The sequence below is a fragment of the Typopeltis vanoorti genome, chromosome 23 (assembly GCF_054136105.1).
Source record: "Typopeltis vanoorti isolate ZY-2024b chromosome 23, IOZ_Tvanoo_1.0, whole genome shotgun sequence".
Taxonomy (NCBI): Eukaryota; Metazoa; Arthropoda; class Arachnida; order Uropygi; family Thelyphonidae; genus Typopeltis; species Typopeltis vanoorti.
The window spans coordinates 58984083-59010208 of record NC_143571.1 but is presented as its reverse complement, the minus strand read 5'-3'; the positions used below and the strand labels follow the sequence as shown (position 1 = coordinate 59010208).

Sequence of the window (26126 nt, the reverse complement as noted above, 5' to 3'; positions counted from 1 at the left end):
TACTAAAAATGATAAGTGTACCAACTATCTTTTATCACTCAATTATGGATAAATATCTCCTTTTTCATCAAGAAAATTTTTTAGATCATTAATTAATACAAGAAATCTTTCTGAAAATTGACTTCTGCTGAGCCAGCGAACATTATTGTATAACAGAAGTTCCCTATCATCATTTGCCTGTAATTTTAATAACCACCATTGCAGGGCTTTTCCTCGAACAGAATTTAGAATTTTAAATGTAATATCCAAAACATCTTTTGTGTTTAATCTTTTACTACACAGTACTTGTTGGTGAATAATACATTGGTATGTTAAAAAATCTGGATATTTGTCATCATTTTTACATAATGAAATGAAGCCTGATTTATTACCTATCATTGCAGGAGCACCATCAGTAGTAATAGACACAAGTTTAAAAAGCGGAAGTTTGTGTTGTTTGAGAAATTCATCAAATGCTGAAAAAATGTCTTCTCCCCTAGTACTATCCAATAATGTTATAATTTTCAAAAGTTCTTCTTTACTTGAATAATCTTGAAATATCATGCGAATAAATACCATTAAATGAGCATTATCAGTGAAGTCGTTTGATTCATCAAATTGTAATGAAAACACAATACACTGGTGAATGTCTGATATTAACCTGGTCTGGAAACTTTTCTCCGGCAATTGGAACTCTTCCTTTTACCAATTTGAAACCTTGTCTGCAGCCTAGAAGGCACCGTCAGTAGTAATGGACACAAGTTTAAAAAGCGGAAGTTTGTGTTGTTTGGGAAATTCATCAAATGCCAAAAAAATGTCTTCTCCCCTAGTACTATCCAATAATGTTATAATTTTCAAAAGTTCTTCTTTACTTGAATAATCTTGAAATACCATGCGAATAAATACCATTAAATGAGCATTATCAGTGAAGTCGTTTGATTTATCAAATTGTCTCGAACCGAGAAGCTCCTTTCTGGAAGCAGGAAACTCCTCTCTCAAGCAACATGGTTCCGAGCAGTCTCTCTGACGGCATCTCTGGACCGGGCGCCTCCTCTCTGACAGCAATTCTGAAACCAGGACCCCTTCTGCTTGCTTCAGTCCCTTTTTATAGGCCTCCTCTGAGACCTCACATAAAGTTTGGCAACTCCCAAAGAATCGGTATGAGTCTTTCATCTTAAGTTTCAAGTTCGGCACGCCTTTTGTTCTCCTCCGCTTTCTTTTGATTGTAAGTTGCCGGCCATCGGAAAGTTGTTTGAACTCTGACTTACTTCGGAGATGTTTACACTTAGAGCCTGCAAGTTTCAATAACAATCTTTCTAATGCCGCCATGTACAGCTTCGGCGACAAAAACATTGGCTTTGTTTTTACGCTCTAACATATTCTTATTAAAGCAGTATATACAGTTAGCTTCAAAAGAGTTATTTACAAAAACATCTAATACAAACTATACCGAGACAAACAAAGTTTAGTTTTTTACAATATTCACGTGGGACTTGACCTAAGTAAAAAATCGATGTAATGTGCTTTGGAATATTTAATATTTAAGCTACAATTGAATTTTTACACTTTGCTTATAATCGAATTCACTCGGCTCGCTGTTTGACTTCCACTGATCCAAATTAATTCATTTACCCGAACTTATAAGAAAATTACCGATTTGACAATTTTAATGAAAATAAATAAACAATAGCGATACACTTAAAGCGAATTAAAAATAATACAAAATAATGATAAATAAAATATTATGTTTTCAATTTTAATTAAATTTGTAAGTAAGGAGGAATACACAAGATATCGACCAAAAATCGCTCTGCGATTGACCGGTTGATCGCGATCGACAGGTTGAACACCCCCGCCATACTGCCTCAGAACCACTGGCACTATTTCCCTCTTGCATCTCTACTATGTATGGACTTAACTCTTTCTCTATCATCAATAGCACTCCCCCTCCCTCCCTTTTTACTTTTACTATCTTCACATCATACCCTTCCATCTCTATTCCTGTCAGAATGTCATCCTCATCCAACAATGTCTCATTTATTTTTACAATTCTTGGGTGAACAGACTCAGTTAATACAACCATTTCATTTAGCTTGTTTCTTACACTTCTAGCATTTGTATACAAACATGGCATCTCATACCACTTATTTGATGTGACTTCTCCATGTTTAACTCGAGCCATTTCTTTTACTCCTTATTCATCTTGGAACCTTCTTCAAATCTAACTGTTTTCCCTTGATCCCAGGTCATTCTCTTCCCTTTTTGTCTACACATGCATCACATCCTCTTGGAACATCAACCTTTCTCACGCTGTGTTCCCCTGGTCAGTCTGAGCCTCTCTGTTTCCCTGTCTTGCACACCTGTTCTCTCATTCTCTATACTCATGCCATTCACTTCATTCATAATCACCTCTTCAATCTCTCCTTTCCACTCTCCTGTTCTTCCACATCACTTCCCACTTGATCAGATTCATTCTCTGCACTCACTTCTCTACCTTCTAGCAGCAGCAGTCTCTCCAAGTAACTGCCAACAATACCATTCAAACTCATTCTGCACACTCAATTCTGCACATTAACAACTACACTCCCTTCTCCTCACACATTTTATTATATTTTATCTGTCTCAACCTGATATCCAATCTGACATGTTCTTTGTTCCCAGTCAAGTCATTTGTCCCTATTAAAACTATCAACTTTTTTGATTGCTTGCTTCTCATATGCAATGCCTCAATCACTCTACTTGTTCTCCCTCCAGGAAAACAAACTTTTTGCATCCTCTCATCCAGCACACCTCTAATAATTGAATCACCATACAATGCTATTCTCAGGTCTTTATCTCTTTTATACCAATATTATTCGTTTTCATCTTTTTCACTCTTCCATAAGTTTCGAATTCTCTTAACTTCATTCTGCATCCATTTCATCTCTTGTCTCATCTTAACCAATTCAACTTTCAAATCTTGCATTACATTTTTGCTTTCCTTCACTCTCTCAGTTTTGTTGCCAGCATACATGCTTGTTTGCAGTCAATACCACTCACCATCTCACCACCTTGAACGTTACCTTTTTTTTAAAACTTCTGCTGCATTTGTATCACTCTTGCCTTTTGTACCATTGATTGTTAAGTTTCTCAGATTGCTCATTCTCTTTTTTAAAACTTTTTAACCATTTTTTCACAGTTTGCTACATGTAGGATAACAAGAAATTAAAATTTTATATATATTTCAAATATAAAATCATTTATGGATTTTTAGTAGTGTAATATTTTTTTTTAATCAAATTGCAATAATTTAGTTACAAACATTATTTATGTCTTGGAACTGAAAATAAATTGCATCTTTATTTATTTTATTTTTCAGTATTGTTTGCTGAAATTACTAGGATATTAAACCATATCATGGCAATAGGAACACATGCACTAGATATCGGAGCAATGACACCATTTTTTTGGCTATTTGAAGAAAGAGAAAAAGTAAGAATTGATATACTTATTTAGTGAGCAATCAAGTCAGAATGTGCAATCACAGATTGCACATGCATTTGTGTGTGTACTCTGTCATTTGCTTGATTTTTGATGTATTTTGGTATGTTTTTAAGCATCAAGTCATTTGCATCCTCTCATTCAGCACACCTCTAATAATTGAATCACCATACAATGCTATTCTCAGGTCTTTACCTCTTTTATACCAATATTATTCGTTTTCATCTTTTTCAGTCTTCCATAAATGATAATTGTGGCTTTTTTTCTGATTGTAATTATATCACTGGAGAAAAGATTGGAGATGGCTGGTTGGAAAGTAAGAATGCAAGGTATGTTTACTTGCATGGTGACTTTCATTTGAATTAATGGGTTTCCTGTTATGAAAATAACAAGGTACAATTACAGTAGCAAGCTGTAACTGTACCCTGTATTCATGTTGCATTATTTTAACATTAACCTGATTTAAGGTAGAGCTTCTTATGTATTTCCTGAAGCAATGCATTTATCTTTTCTTTCTTTTTTTTTTTAAATCAGTGTATATATACAACGTATATATACACACACAAACCAAGAGAATTTCATATATAGCTATATATAGTGTAATGGAGAATGATAATGATTATGGCAGATGACTTGGACAGGTTAGAAGGAAGATTGGATTTAGTCACCTTGTTTTCAATTTGTTGTGGAAACATTGGAGAGGTATACACTGGGGGAAAGAAATGAAATTTTGCATCTTTTGAGAAATAATAATTACACGAAACAGCACATGATGGAAGTTTCCCGGGGTTTGAGAGTATTGATCATGTGACAGCATCAGAATTTGTTCATAATCAAGGTGACCACTTTGCATGGTGGTCACCTTGATTATGAACAAATTCTGATGCTGTCACATGATCAATACTCTCAAACCCCGGGAAACTTCCATCATGTGCTGTTTCGTGTAATTATTATTTCTCAAAAGATGCAAAATTTCATTTCTTTCCCCCAGTGTATACCTCTCCAATGTTTCCACAACAAATTGAAAACAAGGTGACTAAATCCAATCTTCCTTCTAACCTGTCCAAGTCATCTGCCATAATCATTTCCTGAAGCAATGCATTTATCTTTTCTTTCTTTTTTTTTTTAAATCAGTGTATATATACAACGTATACACACACAAACCAAGAGAATTTCATATATAGCTATATATAGTGTAATGGAGAATGATAATGATTATGGCAGATGACTTGGACAGGTTAGAAGGAAGATTGGATTTAGTCACCTTGTTTTCAATTTGTTGTGGAAACATTGGAGAGGTATACACTGGGGGAAAGAAATGAAATTTTGCATCTTTTGAGAAATAATAATTACACGAAACAGCACATGATGGAAGTTTCCCGGGGTTTGAGAGTATTGATCATGTGACAGCATCAGAATTTGTTCATAATCAAGGTGACCACTTTGCTTCTGATTTGAGTGATCAATGCAGTTTGACCTGGGAGGTCAAGACTGCATTGACAAACATGCAAGATTTTTGTTTAGTAGACGGATTTACTGACACTATGCCTCAACATAAAATTGTGCATAAATTTACTGGAGAACACACAAAACAAGAAAAATTTTACTGGTTATGGTATTGAGTGATGACTTCAGATCGGTTCTCACAATACTATAATGTATAGGTGATTTGATAGAAAGCAATCATCACCTAGTATTGAGCAGGATAAAGGATCAAATTCTTACCTTAGAACAAATTTTCTGAAAATATTTCTGTATAATCTTAATATTCATTTTCTACTGCTGATTAGGACTACACCAAGATCTGGAGAACTAGCTTCTTTCTGCTGGATTTTTTTATATTTATTTTTTTGAAAAATGCATAATTAAGACTTGTTGAATGCTATTATTCTTCCGAACACCAATTCAGAAACACTGTTTCAGCGAATCATAAACAAAAACATAAAAATTCTAAAATGAGAAAGTTCTTCTATTTATGTGTACTTATATTTTGCAGTATGCATAACTATCCTAAGCTTAATAATTACTTGTTACTGTTTAACCAATTTTCCATTTGAAATTTGCCCACATCTCTCACTCTTGAAATGTAAAAACTATGGGAATCAGTTTCAAGGAAAATTTAGCCACATTATTGAGCATTGTGCTTAGTTATGCCATTCTCTTCCTTGTCCTTATTACTTTAATAAATCACCTTATTACCTGTTGTGACTTTTTCTCACTCACATCAGTTTTATCATTCATTCAGTTTTATTTCTAGAATATTTTTATTAAACAGAATTCTCTTCCTAAACAGCATCATTATTACTAAACTTAATATAATACTAATACAAATATTAGTATTATCATTTTACTGATTTGAATAACAGTGGAAAAGCTGCATTTTTAAACCTACCAGTTTACATATTTGATTCTTATTGATATTAGTTGATGGAGTTTTATGAGAGAGTATCAGGAGCAAGAATGCATGCTGCCTACATCCGTCCTGGAGGAGTAGCACTAGATGTACCTATTGGTTTGCTGGATGACATATATGATTGGTTAAATAAATTTGGACAACGTATTGATGAAATGGAGGATTTGCTCACAAACAACCGTATTTGGAAACAAAGAACTATTGATATCGGAATAGTATCTTCAGAAGATGCACTTAATTGGGGATTCAGGTAATCTCTTATTTTGCATTTGCATGTTTCATTTTATTATTTTACTTCCATTTTCTATTCAAAACACTTAACATGTTGACTCCCAACTACGAGATAATTTGTAGTAGGCGATCTGGATGAGAGGACCGACTACAAGTTATCTCGTAGTTGCTTGACTTGTCTTTTTCGTGAGTTGCGAGTATATTTGTGGTATATAAGTGTAACTAAGGATAGTTGGCTTCTGGGAAGAGAACAAAAAATCAAGGTTGGCGTACATGAACAAAAAATTTATTCATAAGTAAAAATCAAATACAAAGTATAGTATGCCCATGCTTTAGAGATATCCACTTGGAAACTTGCCAAGAATAGTCAATTCATGCTGAAGGGAAGAAAGAAATGAAGGACGTACGAATTGGTCACCAACACGCGAAATCACGTGCTTTATAGGTAAAATTTTCCAACTGTTATACAAGCAACATAGTTAACTACAATGATCATAAAACAGAAGTTAATTTTCCGATGTGTAATAATAAACAACTCATCCCATAATATGGATTGATTACCCTATTATCGGAATGGATTCTCCTTTTTGTGACATGTGCAGAAGTGTTGAAGGGTCTCTAATCTGTGGGCGAACTATAATAGAACAATTTTATTTTTTTGTAATATTTTTTAAAATAACCTTTCACACAAAGTGCTGGCTTCTCTTCACAGGCTGGAGAATAATAACGCATTTCTCATCATTTTTTAGCTTGGGTACAAATTTGACATGGCTTTGTCGGACGCAGTTTTTTTTTAGTAGGTGGAATACTCTCTAAATAATAAAAAACTATTTATGATCTAACATTCTTTGAAATTGATAGAATCTCTTTTCTAATCAATGCTTTGACAAATGCTTCTCTAAATTTTATAAGTTTTATGTTAGAATTAGTTACTTTATGAAAAAATTTGAATGCATTGTGTATATATATTTCTATAATATGTAATTCTATAATTGAGTCGGTGGTCTTATCCATATTGTGGGGTTAAAAATATATATTATAATAATAATTATAAAACAAAATACTCAAGAAAGAAGTAAACGTAACGTACTCGACTAAGTTTGATTCACTACTGACGAATTTACATACATATCACTAACTCTGCTTTAGCAAAACAACGACAAGTCGAAGCGTGTCCGAGTACGAATTAACTCGTAGTTGGCTACTGCGAAGAACTTTCTGTTACATATTCCAGCTACGAGATAATTTGTGAGACCTTTTTTTCCAAAAAAAAAACACATTCTGTATGTTTTTTGGTGATGACTATACATTATAATTCATCATCATCATCATCAAATTCATGCCATGTACCCTCAAGGGGTGTACAGGATATGACAGTACTACATGAAAAAATTACATCATTACTAACTTCCTATCTACAATTTTCCTCCAAATCAGTCTGTTACTTGTCAAGACTCCAATATTATCAGATCTTATATTTCTATCGTCTAAGGCACTTTGTACAGTATCAGTCCACCTATATCTTGGTCTTCCTCTGGGTCGTTTTCCTGCCAACCTGGCAGAGAACACTTGTTTTGCTAATCTTTCCTCTCCCATTCTATTTAAGTGACCATACCATCTGAGATTAGCTCTGCTAACGCATTCCTGGATGCTGACAATGTCAAGTTCTTTCCTAATATACTCATTTTTAATATGATATTGCCATTGATGCCATCTGTTCACGCCTCTAATCTTTCTCAGGACTCTCATATCTGCGGTCTCTAGTCTTTGGTCAAGTGTTTTACTTCTGACCCAGCTCTCAGATCCATAAGTTAAAATTGGTTTGAACACTGTCTTGTATACAGCTAATTTAGTGTTCCGACTAATTTCTTTCTTATTCCATATGAATTTATTCAATTGACTTCCCACGATACCAGCTTTGCTGATTCTGTTGTCTATTTCCATATTTAGTTTACCATCTTCAGTAAAAATTGTGCCTAAGTAGCTGAAGTGTTTTACTTGTTCCACAGGTTCTCCATTCACAACACAGTTGACATTTACAATGATTCTGCCTATTTTCATTGTCTTTGTCTTTTTATTGCTGACCTTCATACCATATCTATTACAACAGCTATTCAATTTAGTCAGAAAATCTTGCAGACTTGTAGTGGATTTATTTAGAAGTATAACATCATCCGCATAAAGCAAAGAGCTGACATTAACATCTCCAATTTTGATATCAGGTTTAATACCGCATTCCTTCATAATGTGATCCATATAGATAATGAATAACAGAGGGGATAATGTACATCCTTGTCTCACACCAGATTTAACATTAAACCATCTTCCTGTACTTCCTTCAATTCTAACTGCTGACTCACAACTCAAATAAAAACTAAGTATTGCATGATATAATGCCCCACTGACACCATATAACTGCAGCGTATTGAATAGCTTCTCTCTTGGCACCTTGTCATATGCCTTTTCCAAATCGACAAAACTTAAATACAGATCTTTGTTATATTCCCATGCTTTCTCGACTATTTGTCATAAAGTGAAGATCTGATCCTGACAGCCTCTATTTGGCCTGAATCCAGCTTGTTCTTCACCAAGCTTTTCTTCCACAATTCTTCTCAACCGTTTCTCAAGTATACTTGCATAGATCTTGCCAGGAACACTAAGTAGGGAAATACCTCTGTAATTCTCACATTCAGTTTTATTTCCTTTTTTATATATGGGTACTATGAGAGCTCTACTCCAATCATCGGGAATTCGTCCCTCCGTCCAGGCTTTCTGAACTATGCAGTGCAGCCACTGTAAGACTCTTATACCACCATACTTCAGCATTTCTGGTCGGATATCATCTACTCCTGCTGCCTTTCCACATTTCAAGCCCTTGATGGCTTTTTCTACTTCAAGTATGGATATGTATTCTTGACTGCATGCCTGGTCAGTGTTTTTTATCACTGTGCTGTCATCACTGCTTGTTTCATTTAGCAGTTTTTCAAAGTAATTACTCCATACTTCAAGGATATCTTTTTCTCCTGTTTTCATTTCACCTTTATCATCTCTAATTCCTTTTACAGCACTCTTTCCTCCATTCCTAAGCTTCTTCAACAACCTCCAGAATATTTTGCCACCTTCTAGATATTTATTTTCTATATTCTTGCCAAAGTCCTCCCATGACTTTTGTTTAGCTAGTTTTACACACTGTTTAGCTTTCTTACATTTGTCTCTGTATTCTGTAAGAGTAAAAGCTGACTTATTTGCCAGGAACTTTTGATATGCTTTCTTCTTTTCCTTCACTGCCTCTTTAACTTCCTGTGTCCACCAGGGAGTTCTGATTTTTTTATCCTTGCACACAACCTCACCACATGCCTCTCTGGCAGAATCAATCAATGTTTCCTTCAGAGTTTGCCACTGAATCTCCAAGGTTTGATTCCTGTTCTCAAACTCTTTCATTTTCTTTTCAATAATATTTCTGTATTTCAGTCTACAGTTCACATCTGAGAGCTGCTCAACTTTTATTCGCTTTAAAACTTTCTTACATGTTATTCTTTTCAATATGAAATTCAATTTTATCCTGCTCAAGACTAAATAGTGATCACTTCCAATTTCAAATCCTCTGTACACTCTGGTGTCCTGCACCAGGGAGAAAACATCACTATCAACAATAACATTATAATTAGAGTTGTGAATAATATGATATGATTAAATCAAATTGGCTTCTGAGACCTGAATCCTGAAAATTGCCACGGCAGTCAATGTGTTAATGTATTATTTTAAAAAATCACGCACTTTATACCATAATCATTATTTAAACTGATGAGCTTTTTTGGAAAGCAAAAAATCTTTGCTAACACTTCTGCAGTATTTTGAACCTGTTAATTAACAGTTGAAATGATGCTAGTAGTATCATCTGTCTCATACAATGAAATACTTCCAATAGGAAATGAAAAGAAGAAACAGCACATCATATGAAACCTGTTCCCAGTAGACGGACTGGGAATAATTTATTCTTCATTGCTACTGTCTAACGCGACCTTTTATAATTCTCTTCCTTTCATTACCTTACCTTAAAACTTCATCTGGTTTGAAATATTATGGATAGTAGCATATACAAATCTTTCTTTAAAGTTTGTAATGATGAAATTAAAGTTCAAAGCAGTCTTGGCTTGTATCAGAACAATTCATCTCAGGAAAATTTTTCACGGACAATTCATCCTGGGAAAATTCATGGTGCGGAAAATTAATTGCAGGAAAATTAATTGCGGGAAATTTCATCGTGAGAAAATATATCTCAGGAAAATTCATTATGAGAAATCCTATTGTCATGCCATTCCCATGTACTAAAAAAAAAAAAAAGAAATATTTTATGTATTATTTATTATTTCGATTATATTTAGCATTCTGAGATTTTTTATTCTGTATAAAGTTATTAATATTCTTTCTTACTTAGATACTACAGGCTCTGTAGATGGAATATTAATTTTTACAAAACTGGGATAGGGTGGTTAGGGAGAAAGGGCACCATATTTAAGAATATTTAGGGATAATAGTTATTTCCAACTAATATTTGTAGTTAACTATCTACATATTCCTATTAACTATTCTATTTATAGTTAGAATAGTTATTAGGAAGAATAAAATATTTAAGAATATTTATTCTTCTAACTGTTCACTATTTTTCTGTTCTGTGTATTTAGACACCCATCCAGTTGATATATTTTTTATCTGAACTAATTCAGAAGGTGAGGTGTTTCAATTATTGAATACATGTGTATTTGGAAATGACTCCACTTTTACGGCATAGGAAAGACATCTTGTATGCTGCTATTGTTTGCAGAGCTAGTTTAAGATTATATTAAAGAATATGATAAAATTACATAAATCCTATCATCATTATGTAAATCAGCATAAATTAATTTGGTTGCATTACTAGTCTTTACCTTTTCCACCAATACCAGTATTTCTATGACACTAAGAAATTTTAAATTTTACATTTAGTCTTCTTTACTGAAAAAAAATATATATAGATGCATGTTCCTAAACTGAAATACGTAATTAATTACTTCTTCTGTGAATTGTTCAAATAAACTGTAATCACAAATATCATGTCGTTAACAAATGACTATGTGGTGTACTCCTCTCCCACCAATGAGCTGTAGATTCAAACTCGCAATGGGCATGAATGTTTGTAATTGTTTTTAGGTGAGAGATGAATTTTGTCATCTGATACTAGACCACAGCACTGCTTATTGGAGGCCTGAAGTGGCTTGAGTGGTTTCTCTGTTTGGTCTCTAGAGCAGGATTCCAGACCAGGTTAAAATGAATAAAAATTACAAAGAAAAGTAAATAAAAATAGATTTCGTGTTATCTTTTCATATATAATATCGTTTCTGTGTTCTTTTAAAAATAATACTACTACTGATTGTTGCTATTTCTGAAAGCTGTGATCTTTAATAATATATATAATAATCCTTTCTGGTTACTAGACAGTAATCCTTAGATATACTAGAAGATAATCCTAGAAATCACCAGGCTGAAAGTTAAGTGAGATTATTCATCACGATTATGATATTTAAGTGCACCTATGATCTTAAACTAGCTCTGTAAATGATAATAGCATCCGGCATCTTTCCTATGTGGAAAAATGGAGTCATTTTCAGAATACACGTGTATTCGATAACTGAATCACCTCATCTTCTGAATTAGTTCAGATTATATATATATATATATATATATATATATATATATATATATATATATCACATCTGGATGGATGTCTAAGTGCACAGAAAAATAGTGAATGGTTTGCAGAATAAATATTCTTAAATATTGGGCCTTTTCTCTCTCTAAACTGCCCTATTCCAGTTTTATAAATATTGATATTCCATCAACAGAACCTGTAGTATCTAAGTAAGAAAGAATATTTACAACTTTGACCACACAGAAATTAGGAAAATCAGATCAATAAAATATTACTTTCACTGTATAAGAATAAAAATATTATGAAAATCTAATTAAAATCTAAATAAATAATATGGTGCTTAAGGGTCAAAGCTGTATAACTGAGAGGAGACCTCCACATAGCCTTTAAAGGAATAAGGAGAACCGACCAGGGCTTCTGACCTAATGTCCAATCCTCACCTTCTCGTGGTGCACCCTCTTGGGTATCTACTTTGATACTGAACGAACGAGGATGGGCTGGCAATTTGGGATTTAGCCGACCAAATTGTATTCTTATTGGTTAAACCAAAATAAAAAATGATGGTACAACATGACAAAATTTCATGCCGGCTGGGGCGTCGCCCGGTTAAACAAGGCCCCCGTTGTTTTCGTCAGGGAACCAGGGCGAACAGCGAAAAGTCAGCTACTGGAACAAATCTGAAAACAAACCCCAACTCAACAATACCAGAGTTAAAGATCGGTACTATCAACGTAAGAAGCCTGAATGGCAAAGAAATGGAGCTAGCTGAGGAATTAGATAAGTACCAGATCGACATAATAGGGGTGACTGAAACAAAAAAGACCAAAACTGGTGAGATCTTTCTGAGCAATAAATACAAAATGTTATATTCAGGCAATGACAATCAAGGAAAAGAAGGAGTAGCCATAGTATTCAACACAAAATACGAGGCTAATCTTCTTGAATGGCAGTCAGTCTCAAGTAGAGTAATGTGGGCAAATATGAGAATGGGGAACTGGACAATGAGACTTATTTGTGCCTATGGTCCCACAGAAGGTTCTACTAAGGTAGAAGTGGAGGAATTTTTTGAGGCTTTAGAAAAAGCAACTGACACAATGAAAAAGGAAAAGTTGGTCCTTGTTGGGGATCTAAATAGTAGAGTAGGAAATGATTGTGAGACATACAAAAATATTTTGGGAAAATTTGGAGAAAAGAGCAAAGCTAATAATAATGGCAAATATCTGTTGGATTTCTGCTCAGGACATGGACTGGTTATTACTAACACCATGTTCCAACATAAAAATGTGCACAAATTCACATGGAGAGAAGAGGCTAGGAATAAGAAAAGTCTCATTGACTATGTTATTGTTGATAGTGATGTTTTCTCCCTGGTGCAGGACACCAGAGTGTACAGAGGATTTGAAATTGGAAGTGATCACTATTTAGTCTTGAGCAGGATAAAATTGAATTTCATATTGAAAAGAATAACATGTAAAAAAGTTTTAAAGCGAATAAAAGTTGAGCAGCTCTCAGATGTGAACTGTAGACTAAAATACAGAAATATTATTGAAAAGAAAATGAAAGAGTTTGAGAACAGGAATCAAACCTTGGAGATTCAGTGGCAAACTCTGAAGGAAACATTGATTGATTCTGCCAGAGAGGCATGTGGTGAGGTTGTGTGCAAGGATAAAAAAATCAGAACTCCCTGGTGGACACAGGAAGTTAAAGAGGCAGTGAAGGAAAAGAAGAAAGCATATCAAAAGTTCCTGGCAAATAAGTCAGCTTTTACTCTTACAGAATACAGACACAAATGTAAGAAAGCTAAACAGTGTGTAAAACTAGCTAAACAAAAGTCATGGGAGGACTTTGGCAAGAATATAGAAAATAAATATCAAGAAGGTGGCAAAATATTCTGGAGGTTGTTGAAGAAGCTTAGGAATGGAGGAAAGAGTGCTGTAAAAGGAATTAGAGATGATAAAGGTGAAATGAAAACAGGAGAAAAAGATCCTTGAAGTATGGAGTAATTACTTTGAAAAACTGCTAAATGAAACAAGCAGTGATGACAGCTCAGTGATAAAAAACACTGACCAGGCATGCAGTCAGGAATACATATCCATACTTGAAGTAGAAAAAGCCATCAAGGGCTTGAAATGTGGAAAGGCAGCAGGAGTAGATGATATCCGACCAGAAATGCTGAAGTATGGTGGTATAAGAGTCTTACAGTGGCTGCACTGCATAGTTCAGAAAGCCTGGACAGAGGGACGAATTCCCGATGATTGGAGTAGAGCTCTCATAGTACCCATATATAAAAAAGGAAATAAAACTGAATGTGAGAATTACAGAGGTATTTCCCTACTGAGTGTTCCTGGCAAGATCTATGCAAGTATACTTGAGAAACGGTTGAGAAGAATTGTGAAAGAAAAGCTTGGTGAAGAACAAGCTGGATTCAGGCCAAATAGAGGCTGTCAGGATCAGATCTTCACTTTACGACAAATAGTCGAGAAAGCATGGGAATATAACAAAGATCTGTATTTAAGTTTTGTCGATTTGGAAAAGGCATATGACAAGGTGCCAAGAGAGAAGCTATTCAATACACTGCAGTTATATGGTGTCAGTGGGGCATTATATCAAGCAATACTTAGTTTTTATTTGAGTTGTGAGTCAGCAGTTAGAATTGAAGGAAGTACAGGAAGATGGTTTAATGTTAAATCTGGTGTGAGACAAGGATGTACATTATCCCCTCTGTTATTCATTATCTATATGGATCACATTATGAAGGAATGCGGTATTAAACCTGATATCAAAATTGGAGATGTTAATGTCAGCTCTTTGCTTTATGCGGATGATGTTATACTTCTAAATAAATCTGCTACAAGTCTGCAAGATTCTCTGACTAAATTGAATAGCTGTTGTAATAGATATGGTATGAAGGTCAGCAATAAAAAGACAAAGACAATGAAAATAGGCAGAATCATTGAAAATGTGAACTGTGTTGTGAATGGAGAACCTGTGGAAGAAGTAAAACATTTCAGCTACTTAGGCACAATTTTTACTGAAGATGGTAAACTAAATATAGAAATAGACAACAGAATCAGCAAAGCTGGTATGGTGGGAAGTCAATTGAATAAATTCATATGGAATAAGAAAGAAATTAGTCGGAACACTAAATTAGCTGTATACAAGACTGTGTTCAAACCAATTTTAACTTATGGATCTGAGAGCTGGGTCAGAAGTAAAACACTTGACCAAAGACTAGAGACCGCAGATATGAGAGTCCTGAGAAAGATTAGAGGCGTGAACAGATGGCATCAATGGCAATATCATATTAAAAATGAGGATATTAGGAAAGAACTTGACATTGTCAGCATCCAGGAATGCGTTAGCAGAGCTAATCTCAGATGGTGTGGTCACTTAAATAGAATGGGAGAGGAAAGATTAGCAAAACAAGTGTTCTCTGCCAGGTTGGCAGGAAAACGACCCAGAGGAAGACCAAGATATAGGTGGATTGATACGGTACAAAGTGCCTTAGACGATAGAAATATAAGATCTGATAATGTTGGAGTCTTGACAAGTAACAGACTGATTTGGAGGAAAATTGTAGATAGGAAGTTAGTAATGATGTAATTTTTTCATGTAGTACTGTCATATCCTGTACACCACTTGAGGGTACATGGCAGGAATTTGATGATGATGATGATGATGATAAATAATACATAAAAAAAAAGTATATATTTTATGAAATTTATCTTGCACTGCATTTACTTTTCATATATCAGTATCAATTCAATATCGTTTCAATTTTCTAGCTAATAACATTTTCAGTGAATTTTTTCAATGATGAATATTTCCCGCCATGAATTTTCCCCATGATGAATGTTTCACATGATGAATTGTCCATGAACTGTCTTGCTGACTTTTTGCATTATTTCCAGTGAGTGCTAAAAATGAAAGAAAGAATTTATGTTCCTACTCATCTATTAAGTATGACATTAGACAATAGTGTATGTATATGATGTCTGCAAAGTTAATACTTTGATAAAATTTACATTGAAACCTAGTGGGTCATTATCTATCAATGAATTTCAAAAGTTCAGTTGTTGCTAAGTCAGATTTCATCATTGTCCTTTCAGGGATTTAGTCTTAGTGGCCTGTTCTGGTCTAATTCCATCTTTTTCCTTGGTCATCCCTGACTTCTGCATCCTTCAACTAGGTGGTATCGAAGTATTTTTGTGGATATTCTTATACTGTTTATTCTTTCAGTGTGTTTATTCAACTTCTTTTGATATTCTTACATTTTTTTTGCCCAATACTGAGTATTTTTAGTTCTTGATGTATTTCTGTTTTTTTGTTTTAGAGAGTATTTGCTTCAAGTACTTGCTGTCCTTAAATTATTTAATTTCTACAGTTTCTGTTCTGTTTTCTTCTGCAGTTTTTATGGTTCATCATTCCCTAACATACAGTAGAGGTCTTGCCAAAATTTTATCAACTCTTATTCTTGTATGCTTTTGAACTTGGTTAGATTTGAAAATATTATCAATCATTCCTGTTATCTTTCTGTTTACTGTTTTACTATTATATATATATATATATATATATATATATATTTACTATATTTAATAAATATTTATAAATAGAAAATTTGACATTTTGATATCAATGTCAACTTCTTTTGTATATGATACAGCATATCCAAGGTGTTTGAAGCAATTAATTTGTTCTAAAATTTTATTTTCAATCATGATTTTACTTTTGACTGGAGATGGTCCTTTAAAAGCCATGATTTTTGTTTTGTCTGGTGATTGATGTTTGCATTCAAATTTTTAGCAGTTATGTTTAAGGAGTATATTGATCTTTAGAGTTCATCTTCGCTTTGCTATGATTATCTGGTCATCTGCAAACAAATGGGTATTAAGTATAGTTCCATGATCCAGTTTTAAATGCTAGTTTCATGTTTTTCTTCCATTTCTTTACTGTTTCATCTATACAGATATTAAGAGTGGTGATAACAGGCATCCTTAACAGACCCTGTGTTTATTGATTTCCATTCTGTAACTCTTTCATCATTCTTATTGCTATTTGGTTGTTTTGATATATGTTAGTTATTGCAGCAAGCAGCTGATTTGGAATGTTTAGATTCTTGAGTTCGGTCCACAGGTTGTTCCTTAAGATGCTGTCAAAGAATTTCTAATCTGCAAATGTTTCTATGTTGAATTAATGTTTTTCCATTAAGATTTTTAATGTAAAAGCTGGGTCAGTGCATGATCGTCTTTTTCTATAGCTATTTTTTTTTCACAAAGTTTATCTTCTACATATGATTTAAGTTTTGAAGTTAATATTTGTGTGTATAACTTATAACCAGTTTAGGAAACTTATTCCTTTGTAATTTTCACTTTTGCACTTATTATCTTTTTTTTATATATTGGAATGATAATTGCCTTATTCCAACTTTCTTGGATTTTTCTATGCTGCTAGATATTGTTAAATAATTTTATGCCATTTCATGAATAGGACGCCTGCATATTTAACAGACAAAAATGCACAGTTTCTTTTCTAAGGTTTATATTTATTCCATCTTCTCTAAGGGATTTTCCAGATTTGCTTTGCTGTATTGCTCATTGGATTTCGTGTTTTTAATGTTATTTCTTCCACTGTATAGTTAGTAGGTAGCATTATATCAGTTCTAGATTAATTACTATCTTGATGTAAGTTTTGGAAGACCAGCCAGGTTTTCTCTTTGATTATTTTACACTTTTTATTTTATCTCCTTATTCACATTTCTTAGAATTTTGTATGTGTTTAGCCTCTTCACGGTAAGATCTCTTTCCAATATTGCTATGAAGTTATCCCATGTTTCTCTGTTCTTTTTCTAGCATGCTTTTTTTTGCTATTGCTCATTTGTATTTATAATTAATTTCTGCTTCTAGTGATTTTGTGTTTATCCATTGTTTATAAGCTTCTTTCTTGTCTTTGATTATTCCTTTAATGTTTTCATCCCAGTTTCTTATTCCGTTTTTCCTCTTCCATTTACTCTTTTGTTCCGAGGCATTTTGTTGCTGTATTTATTAATATTTTTTTAAAAAGATTATTCCATTCTATGTCTATATCATCATTTTCTTTTATTTCCTCTAGTTTTCCATTTATTCTTGCAAATAAAGGTAGTTTATACTTTTATCATCAAAAAGCTGAACTGTAAAACATTCCTAGAGATTTTTCTTAGCATTGATTTGGCTAATTTTAAACTATGTTGGGGATATTCTTAATTTTCCTTGTAAGAGATAATGATCAGATTCTATTTCTGCACTTCTAGTATCATGTTAGCTGTTTTCCTATTAGCTGTTATATAGTCTATTATACTTTTTAGGTTTCTTATTTTCCAAGTGAATTTCTGGCAGTTTTTATGCTTGAAAAAAAGTATTAGTAATTTTTAAGTAATGTGGAAAAATCTCTGGCTATATCCATTTCTGTTGCTTGTAGTTTCACCGTTTGTTCCTATATTTGTGCCTAGTGGAATGTTCCCTACTCTGGCATTGAAATCTCCCATTATTAATCGATAATTGTTTGGGTTTATTTTATCTTTTATTTTTCATAAATCTGAGAAGAAAACTCATTATCTTCCTCTGGGGCATAGACTCCCAATAATAGTCAGAAAGCCATTACTTATTTGTGATATTAGTTCTAGAATTCTCTCGCTCCAGTATTTGTATGTGTGATATTTTTTAAATTTATTTGTGAATAAAAATCATTACTCCTGCTTTTTGCTCTTTCTTCATTTTTGACTCCACTGTAGATGTAGTGATCAATTTCAGCTGAACCTTTTTGTTCTTTTTCTTTGTTTCTGTTATTACTGCTAATTTGATATTTCTTTCTATTATAGTTTTCTCTAGATCTTGATATTTGTGATGGATACTCCTGACTAACTTGTCCTAAGTCTCCCCTCTCTCATTTGTACCTGACTGAGCTTCCCACCAGGGTTAGTACCCAATCTTCCACTTGGTTGCTCAGGTTCCAGGATTCACCACCTGGATGTGAGAGTTGGATTGGGGAGGAGAGGCTAGGTGAGAGGATCATATATTGCATATTCATCCTCTTTGAACTTCATATTTGAACCTCAATGATATTTCACAATAAAATTGACAAATCATCACAATATGCATTTTTTTAAAATTACAAGCTTCTATTAACTGCCCCCAATTATATTTAATTTGTGAAACCCAATTAAGTTGCCCAAATAGAGTAAGTTTTCAATGATTACTTTTATTTATGTATTATGGGGAAACTTCCTGTTTTGCAGTGCAGACTTTGGTTTGCTGTTACTTCTCCCCCTAAATGTAAGAAAATGAAAGTGATGTGTTTTTGCACATCAGGTCCCTTTGTATGTGCATATTCATTTGATGTTGTAAGCATTCTATATTAATTTTAAAAAGCTAATATTTCACACTCAGACATCTTTTTTTTTTGTTACTCATTTCATCTTTCTATATGTATTATAAATCCTTTTGCAACATATAGAAAGATGAAATGAGTTTCACGATGAAATGAAATGAATTTCATTTCCATAAAGTTCTTGATGGGCCAGGAGCATCAGTATTGTGAAAATGAAATTCACATAGCTGACACACACAGTGGTGGTATTTTAGCACAACTCATATATCAGTGGAAAACATTCTTGTGGCATCTAGTATGAAGAAAAATCTATTATGCAAGATACCAATTCCTAAGCTATTTGGATAACACTGAATTCATTGTAATATCTGTGACAAACATAGTAACAAATGGATTTGTGAAAAAAAAAATTAGAGAAGTGAATAGGTAGCATCAGTGGTATAACCATATAAAAAAAAAACGAAACATGATTATTATATGAGTATCTTCATGCAGTCATAAAACTCATTGTGGAAATCTCATTATTCATACATAACCTATTGTACCTCTTCTTAAACTCATTCACTGAAGCACTTGCAGCCTCCTCTGGCAACCCATTCACCATCCTCCAAGCAAAAAATCTAGTCCTAACATCATTGCTAACCACTCTTTTACACATTCTCTATGAGTGAATCCTTGTTCTGTCCCTTCCTGCCATATACTAAAAAAGTATTTGGTGTCATTCCTATAAAATCCCTTTAATAACTTATATGTTTCTATCATGTCTCATCTTTTCTGCATATCAGCTAATTTGTGAAGCTAATAGACCTGTGTTGTATCGATTCTTGTTTTTATTATACAATGGTTGTATTATATTCAATCTTTTCTAACCTAAACCCTTTTCTATCTTAACCTTATCGGCTGCACCATTTATGTTGTGTCGCCGATTTCCTTATCACAACTATTTAACCTTTTATGCTATATCTCCGTAATACACTATCGGGTAGCATGTGGTACCTCTGAGGAACAATGGAATTTCCTCGTGAACAAGGCATTACCAGAGTATCAGAGTGTCTGAGATTTACCTCTCGTAAAACGCCAAGAAATTTATTTGTTTTGCTGCGTCACTTAGCGCTATTAGATTATTAATATTAACAACCAAGAGGTAATCTCAGGACAGTACTTAATGATACCTATCAACTCTGCAGACGTGGCCAAAATATACTCTTTTCTAATATCCCGCATAGGTTCACATTAATATTTTATAAGCAGTGCATCGGATTCCAGAAATCACAGAAAGTCTTTGTTGGAATCAAAAACAAGTTTATTATGCTCAAAAGTTGATACACATAATAACACTAAATTAAATCCCATCTTAAGGGAGTTTCAGACAAGGTATATAAAATTCAAACACTACTATTACACTTATAAAATATTATACAGTAGCTTCCTAAAGTAAGAATTATATTAACCTCCGCTAAAGCATTAGTCATGTACTATTATCACATTCAATCTAAAACTCCATAGCTCTGTCAGACTACACAAGATAACATTCATATTTTTCACAATCTCTTTATACTTTACCAGTTCTTTACTCTAACATATCCTTAACTTCATTCAATATAAAGACGAACTTAAACACAACGACAGATAGTAAGATTAAATTCAATATCCCTCTTAAACTGATAGCAATTCAATCTTATCCTATATCATTAATGTTCCTTTTCCATAACATATTAACGTGACACAAATCTTTCACTCGTAATCAGTGTAACACAAACAAAGTTTACTTATCCTCCCCTTTGGTTCTTTAGTGCTTCATAGGTTCGCAGGAAACTGGCCTTCTGTGGACAGCCAGACTTGTTTCTTTTCGCGGAGAATACGGCCGCCAAGACCGTAGCTGCCTATCGGGAGCCATCCGACATCGAGGGCACTCGCACCCCACGCCACCACGAGAGACGAACACACGGGAGATCCAGGGAAAAAAAGCCTAGTTACAGGGTTGCATGACCCTTATATTTCCCCTATTCTTCTCGGCAATTCTCGCCCTTTACTACAATGTCCAGCCAACTCACAAGTGCTACTACATCATGGCGTCCATTATCTCTCCTCCGCTATCGCACGTACGCTGATGTCACGTTGTTTGCTTGGGGTGAGCCGCTCCCTCGCTTCACGACTCCGTAACCTTTGGACTTGACTCCTCCCCAACTGTTGAATTTGTGCTTACATTCCATAACTCTTTTATATATGAACTTTTATATTGCTCTGTTACTGTTTTATACCTTCAATATCAATTTAATCACATTCGTGAACTTTTTTGGGACATTTTTCCTGAGATGTTTATTTTAGTCTATCGCTAGGTGGTAGACCATAACTGACCTGGAATGTTATTCAGCATTTAGCTTGCCCATTTTGGGCTTCTGCCAGTGGGTTTAAAAAGCTTACCTGCTTGGTATGCTTTGTTTGCTTTTGGGACGTTTGTGTTTTGCAGGCTCATGCTCACTGTTGTCTACCACTTGGTAAATTAATGGGTTATGGTGGATAGTAGCATTTGCAAAAATTTTGCTGCCCTTTCTTGTAAGAAAGTTTTGATCTCGGAGATATCAGTTTCTCGGTGAAGCTGTTGTTTCTGAGCCATGGCGTGTTGAACACTATTTGTAAACATTTGTTTTTGGATTACCTGTAGTTTACTAATGTTGGAATCCACTGTAATGCCACGTGGGTAAGCCATACATCAGGACTGGCCTGATAAGCATCTTGAATAGGAGCAGTTTAAGTTCTGTGCTTAGATGGCTATGATGATTAAGTAATAGATATAGCTATTCTATTGCCCTATTTGCTTTTGAGCATGCATGATTGATGAGTTATGACATAAAACCCTTTATCTTGTTGTACCCTTAAGTATTTGGCTTCTGGTTGCCATAGAATGAGGAGGGGAAGTGCTAAATAATCACTTTGCCCTCCAGCTACACTTGTTTTCTTGTGAATAGCATTGCATGTCTTGTCTGCATTAACATCAATTCATCATTTTTTGAATAGTGAATTTTTTGCCCTCCAGCTACACTTGTCTTATTGTGAATAGCATTGCAACTTCTCTCTGCATTAACATTGATTCATCAGTTTTTGAACCATTGTTCTAGTTCTGAGAGTGCGTTTTTCAGTTTTTCAGTTGCTAATCTGTGTCACAGATTAGCAACCGAAAACCCCCATGTCAGTTGGATGGGGTTTATGTACTCTGTGCATTTTAGTGTACAAGCATACTCAGGTGTGTACTTTACTGAGGATGACCAAGGTGTTGGTTGCTTGATGTGGTCAGAGATACTTGAGAACAGCATTTCTCAAAGTGTAGGCCAAGGCCCACAAGTGGACTTCATGGTTTTCCTAGTGGGTTGCATGAGAATTTTATTAGGAAATATTATGTTTGTAAATTTTTAGATACAGTTTAGAATACGATATTAAAAATATATATTTTAATGGCCGGACTGGTTAACGTATCTGCTCTCCTGCCTAGGGCATGGATGCTTGTGATGTCTTTCTCCTTCATACCTTCATCCAGACAAATATGTATACACTCTATCAAGATGGGGTGGATCACCATGGGACTAGTAGACCCAATCCTCCCACAATGGGAGAAGTTACAGGCTTTTTTCATTCATTCATTAAAAATATTAATTAAAAAAGATTTTACATAATTCATTTAATGTATTTATTCATTTTAATAATATACATAATATTTTACCATCTGCTTATATCGCCACTGTATATAGAGAAATGCACCAAGAAATACTATCCTGTTTTCCTCTCAATTTTCTGCTAAAAAATATTAAGGTTGTGAATGTTATTCCATAATTTTGCACTTAAGAGTGGAATATGAAGGCTCACTTCTGTTGATAAAATAATACCTATCAATAAAGTGTGGGGAGAAGGCTATGAGACATCACCAGAAAGGTTTGAGAAACACTGCTTTAGAAGATTGAAATGTAAGACCTGCTCAAATCAAAAGCTATGACAAATAACTGACTATTTTCAAAATAAGTTAATTGAAAACTATATCCTGTTCAACTTTAAGATTTCAGGAAATCATTTCCTCATGTAAAAGAGCAAATTCTGCCAATAGAAAATAGTTCCATCTTAGGTCACAAAAATAAGTATGTAAATAAACTTGCTGATTGTTTTGACCAATCACATTGCGTAGTGGCTTTGCCACAATTTCAAAATCAAAACAAACAAATGTCAGATGAGAGAGGTGTTTTGATTGTGACTCCAGATTTTTTTATTCAAATTTCTCATGGGAAAACATTGACGAGTCAATCAAAGCAAATTTTGACTGAATGTTTACATGAAGTTTCAAGCTTCACACACTCAAACTTTGCCAGTCCATTGCAAAGCACTTGGCACCAAGATTTGATGACTTTGTTTGGTGTGCCATTTGCCAAAAAATTCATCCATTTTTTTTTTTTTCAGAAATGAGCAACCCACACTGAACAAGCTGATTATTGAAGCCAACGGCAATTTTCAGTCTGCCACAAATATCAAGAACAACACTTCAGATGGTGGAGGAGCTTGGCTTCAGGTACATAAAACAACAACGTGCATCGACATTCATAGAATGAGAGGATGTAAGTGCTTGGTGACATTGATACCTTTATGCACAGAGGATTATGCACCTTGTGGTGAGCAGGCTGCAATCTTAAAGTGGAACAGAGCATAGCCAATGAAATCTTTTATTATCATATCTTGTACAATCCTGAAGATATACATTAAAAAATGAATGATAATTTGTTTCTCACTAGATAAACTTCTGATGTTCTCCCTCTTTTTAATACATCTTTTAATTATTATTTATTTTTATGTAATTTTCTCTACTTTATGGTCATATGACAGTTATTATGAATTTTAAAATTGTAACTGCAATTTTATATTCATGTTATTTATCATTTTTGTAATACAAGTGACTTGTTTGATGCTCGTTATCTGATAATTAGTTGATAATCTTTGATGCTATAAGCAAAAAATCAGTTCTTTTCAAAGAAATTGGAAAAATATATTTACACCTTATGTATTAATCAACCAGTTATATACCTCAAATTTGTTTGGGAGCAAAATATGAATTTTGATAATCTGAAATATTCTAATTATAATATTTTCATTTATAATTTAAAACTGATATTTATAGTGGGGTTATGCTTCGAGGTTCTGGAATAAAATGGGATCTCAGAAAGACTCAACCTTATGATGGATATGAAGAATTTGAATTTGATGTTCCAGTTGGTATAAAAGGTGATTGTTATGATAGGTAAGTAAGAAGTTAATCCTCAGGTATTGGTTTTTTCTCATTCTCAACCTTTTTTTTTTCTTTACTATTGCAAAGAAGATTATTACTCTGTGATACCTCCAAGGACTCATCATGGGAGAGCACTCTACTCCAAATATCCCACACCTTCCCCTACTACTTAATCCTCCAACTGCACACAACTCACAGTTTCTGTTACTTAATTCTTCAACTATACACAATGCCATCTGTTGCACACCACCAACAGTAGTATTTTTTGTCTGTAAACTGCGTGTGTTTTCATGGCTGAGTTGCCTATATGTGGAATGAAAAACGCAATTTTCTGGGAGAAAAAAATCTTACTACTTCATATGAGATCAGTATAATCAAAGTAATCTAAGTTTATATTTGCAAGGATGTCATGACATTTTCCCTTCATTTTGAAAGACCTGGGTTTGAATCCCATGTAAAATGCAAGGAGCTGCAGGATAGTTATAATACATATGATGGTCTACAACAGACCACTTGTATCTATGCATTACGATGTCCTACAAAATCATTGTAAGGGCTTTTCATATTAATGTGCGTTAGCTGGTGACAGAGGCAGAGCATTTTTCATCCTATAAAACAGACCAGCCAGAAAACATGTAAGATAAGACATAAGATTTGTTTGTTTTGACCATAATTCCAAACAACCCAGCTGAGAAGTCTATTAGGAAAAAGTAATCCATCCATAAAGAACAATTGATAGGCTTTACTACATATTGTAAGTTGATTTGATAACAGACTTTTCTTTATTTATTCTCTTTTTTTTCAACTGAAACAGTGTGTTTAACTGATGACATCCCAGTCTGTGTGTTTGTTATATCATTATAATGCATAAATAGTTTTAGAAATTATAGAATATTTGGTTGACTTTGTCTCAGATGTGAGGATTATGTATCTGCCAAAGAACTCCAGTTCAGTTCATTATGGACTGAACTGGACTCTAATCCCTAAGTCTGTATCCATTTCTATTGCATGTAGTTTCACCATTTGTTCCTGTATTTGAACAAATATAGTTTGTATTATGTACAAACTAGATTTCTTCCTAGTTTGTGCATAAGTAACAATAGGAAATAAAAATAAATTCAAAACATGTATAAAAATAAGCATGTCTTTATAAGTGAACTATATTAAAACCTTTTAGTTTTCAATATTGAAATCCACACAACCGAGGTTTTATATGCAAATATTATATCAAACCCACACCTAGGAATGAACTGTATTTTCAAAAATACAAAGTTCTTTCAATGCAAAATTTTAGAATGCTCTACTGGATTACGAAAAATGAGTTGCATATTTTATATTCAACTTTCATGCATATTAAATCCCTCTATGTTGGGGCAAGGCTGTTCAGAGGAGAGTTTGGACCTTGCTGAAAAAATATTTTGCTTATTTTGCCCTTCCCTCTCTTCAAGCAAGGACTGTCAAATTGTCTTCTGGACTGCCAGGTCCCAGTAATTTGTATCCCCCCCCCCTTTCTGATCAGCCCTGTGTGGGACACCTTTCAGTGGTGGAGAAGGTCAACCTCTTAGTGATGGTGAAAAAAAACTTTTCATTTCTCCATTGTTGTTATTCTTCTCATATTTTTTACTTCTAAGGCTTTTTTAATCTATCCTCCTGACTACTGTTATTGTGATCCAACACACTGCTGCTGTGTGATATATCTCAGAGACATC

General features: G+C 33.9%; 1 protein-coding gene across 1 annotated transcript in view; it reads left to right on the top strand.

Moving 5' to 3' along the window:
* Window positions 1-26126, top strand: part of ND-49 (NADH dehydrogenase (ubiquinone) 49 kDa subunit) — a 133028-nt gene that overhangs the window by 49314 nt on the left and 57588 nt on the right. The window contains exons 5-7 of the mRNA XM_090412813.1: window positions 3338-3450; window positions 5884-6122; window positions 24310-24429. Coding sequence (XP_090268939.1) covers window positions 3338-3450; window positions 5884-6122; window positions 24310-24429 — 472 coding nt within the window. The remainder of the gene's footprint in view (window positions 1-3337; window positions 3451-5883; window positions 6123-24309; window positions 24430-26126) is intronic.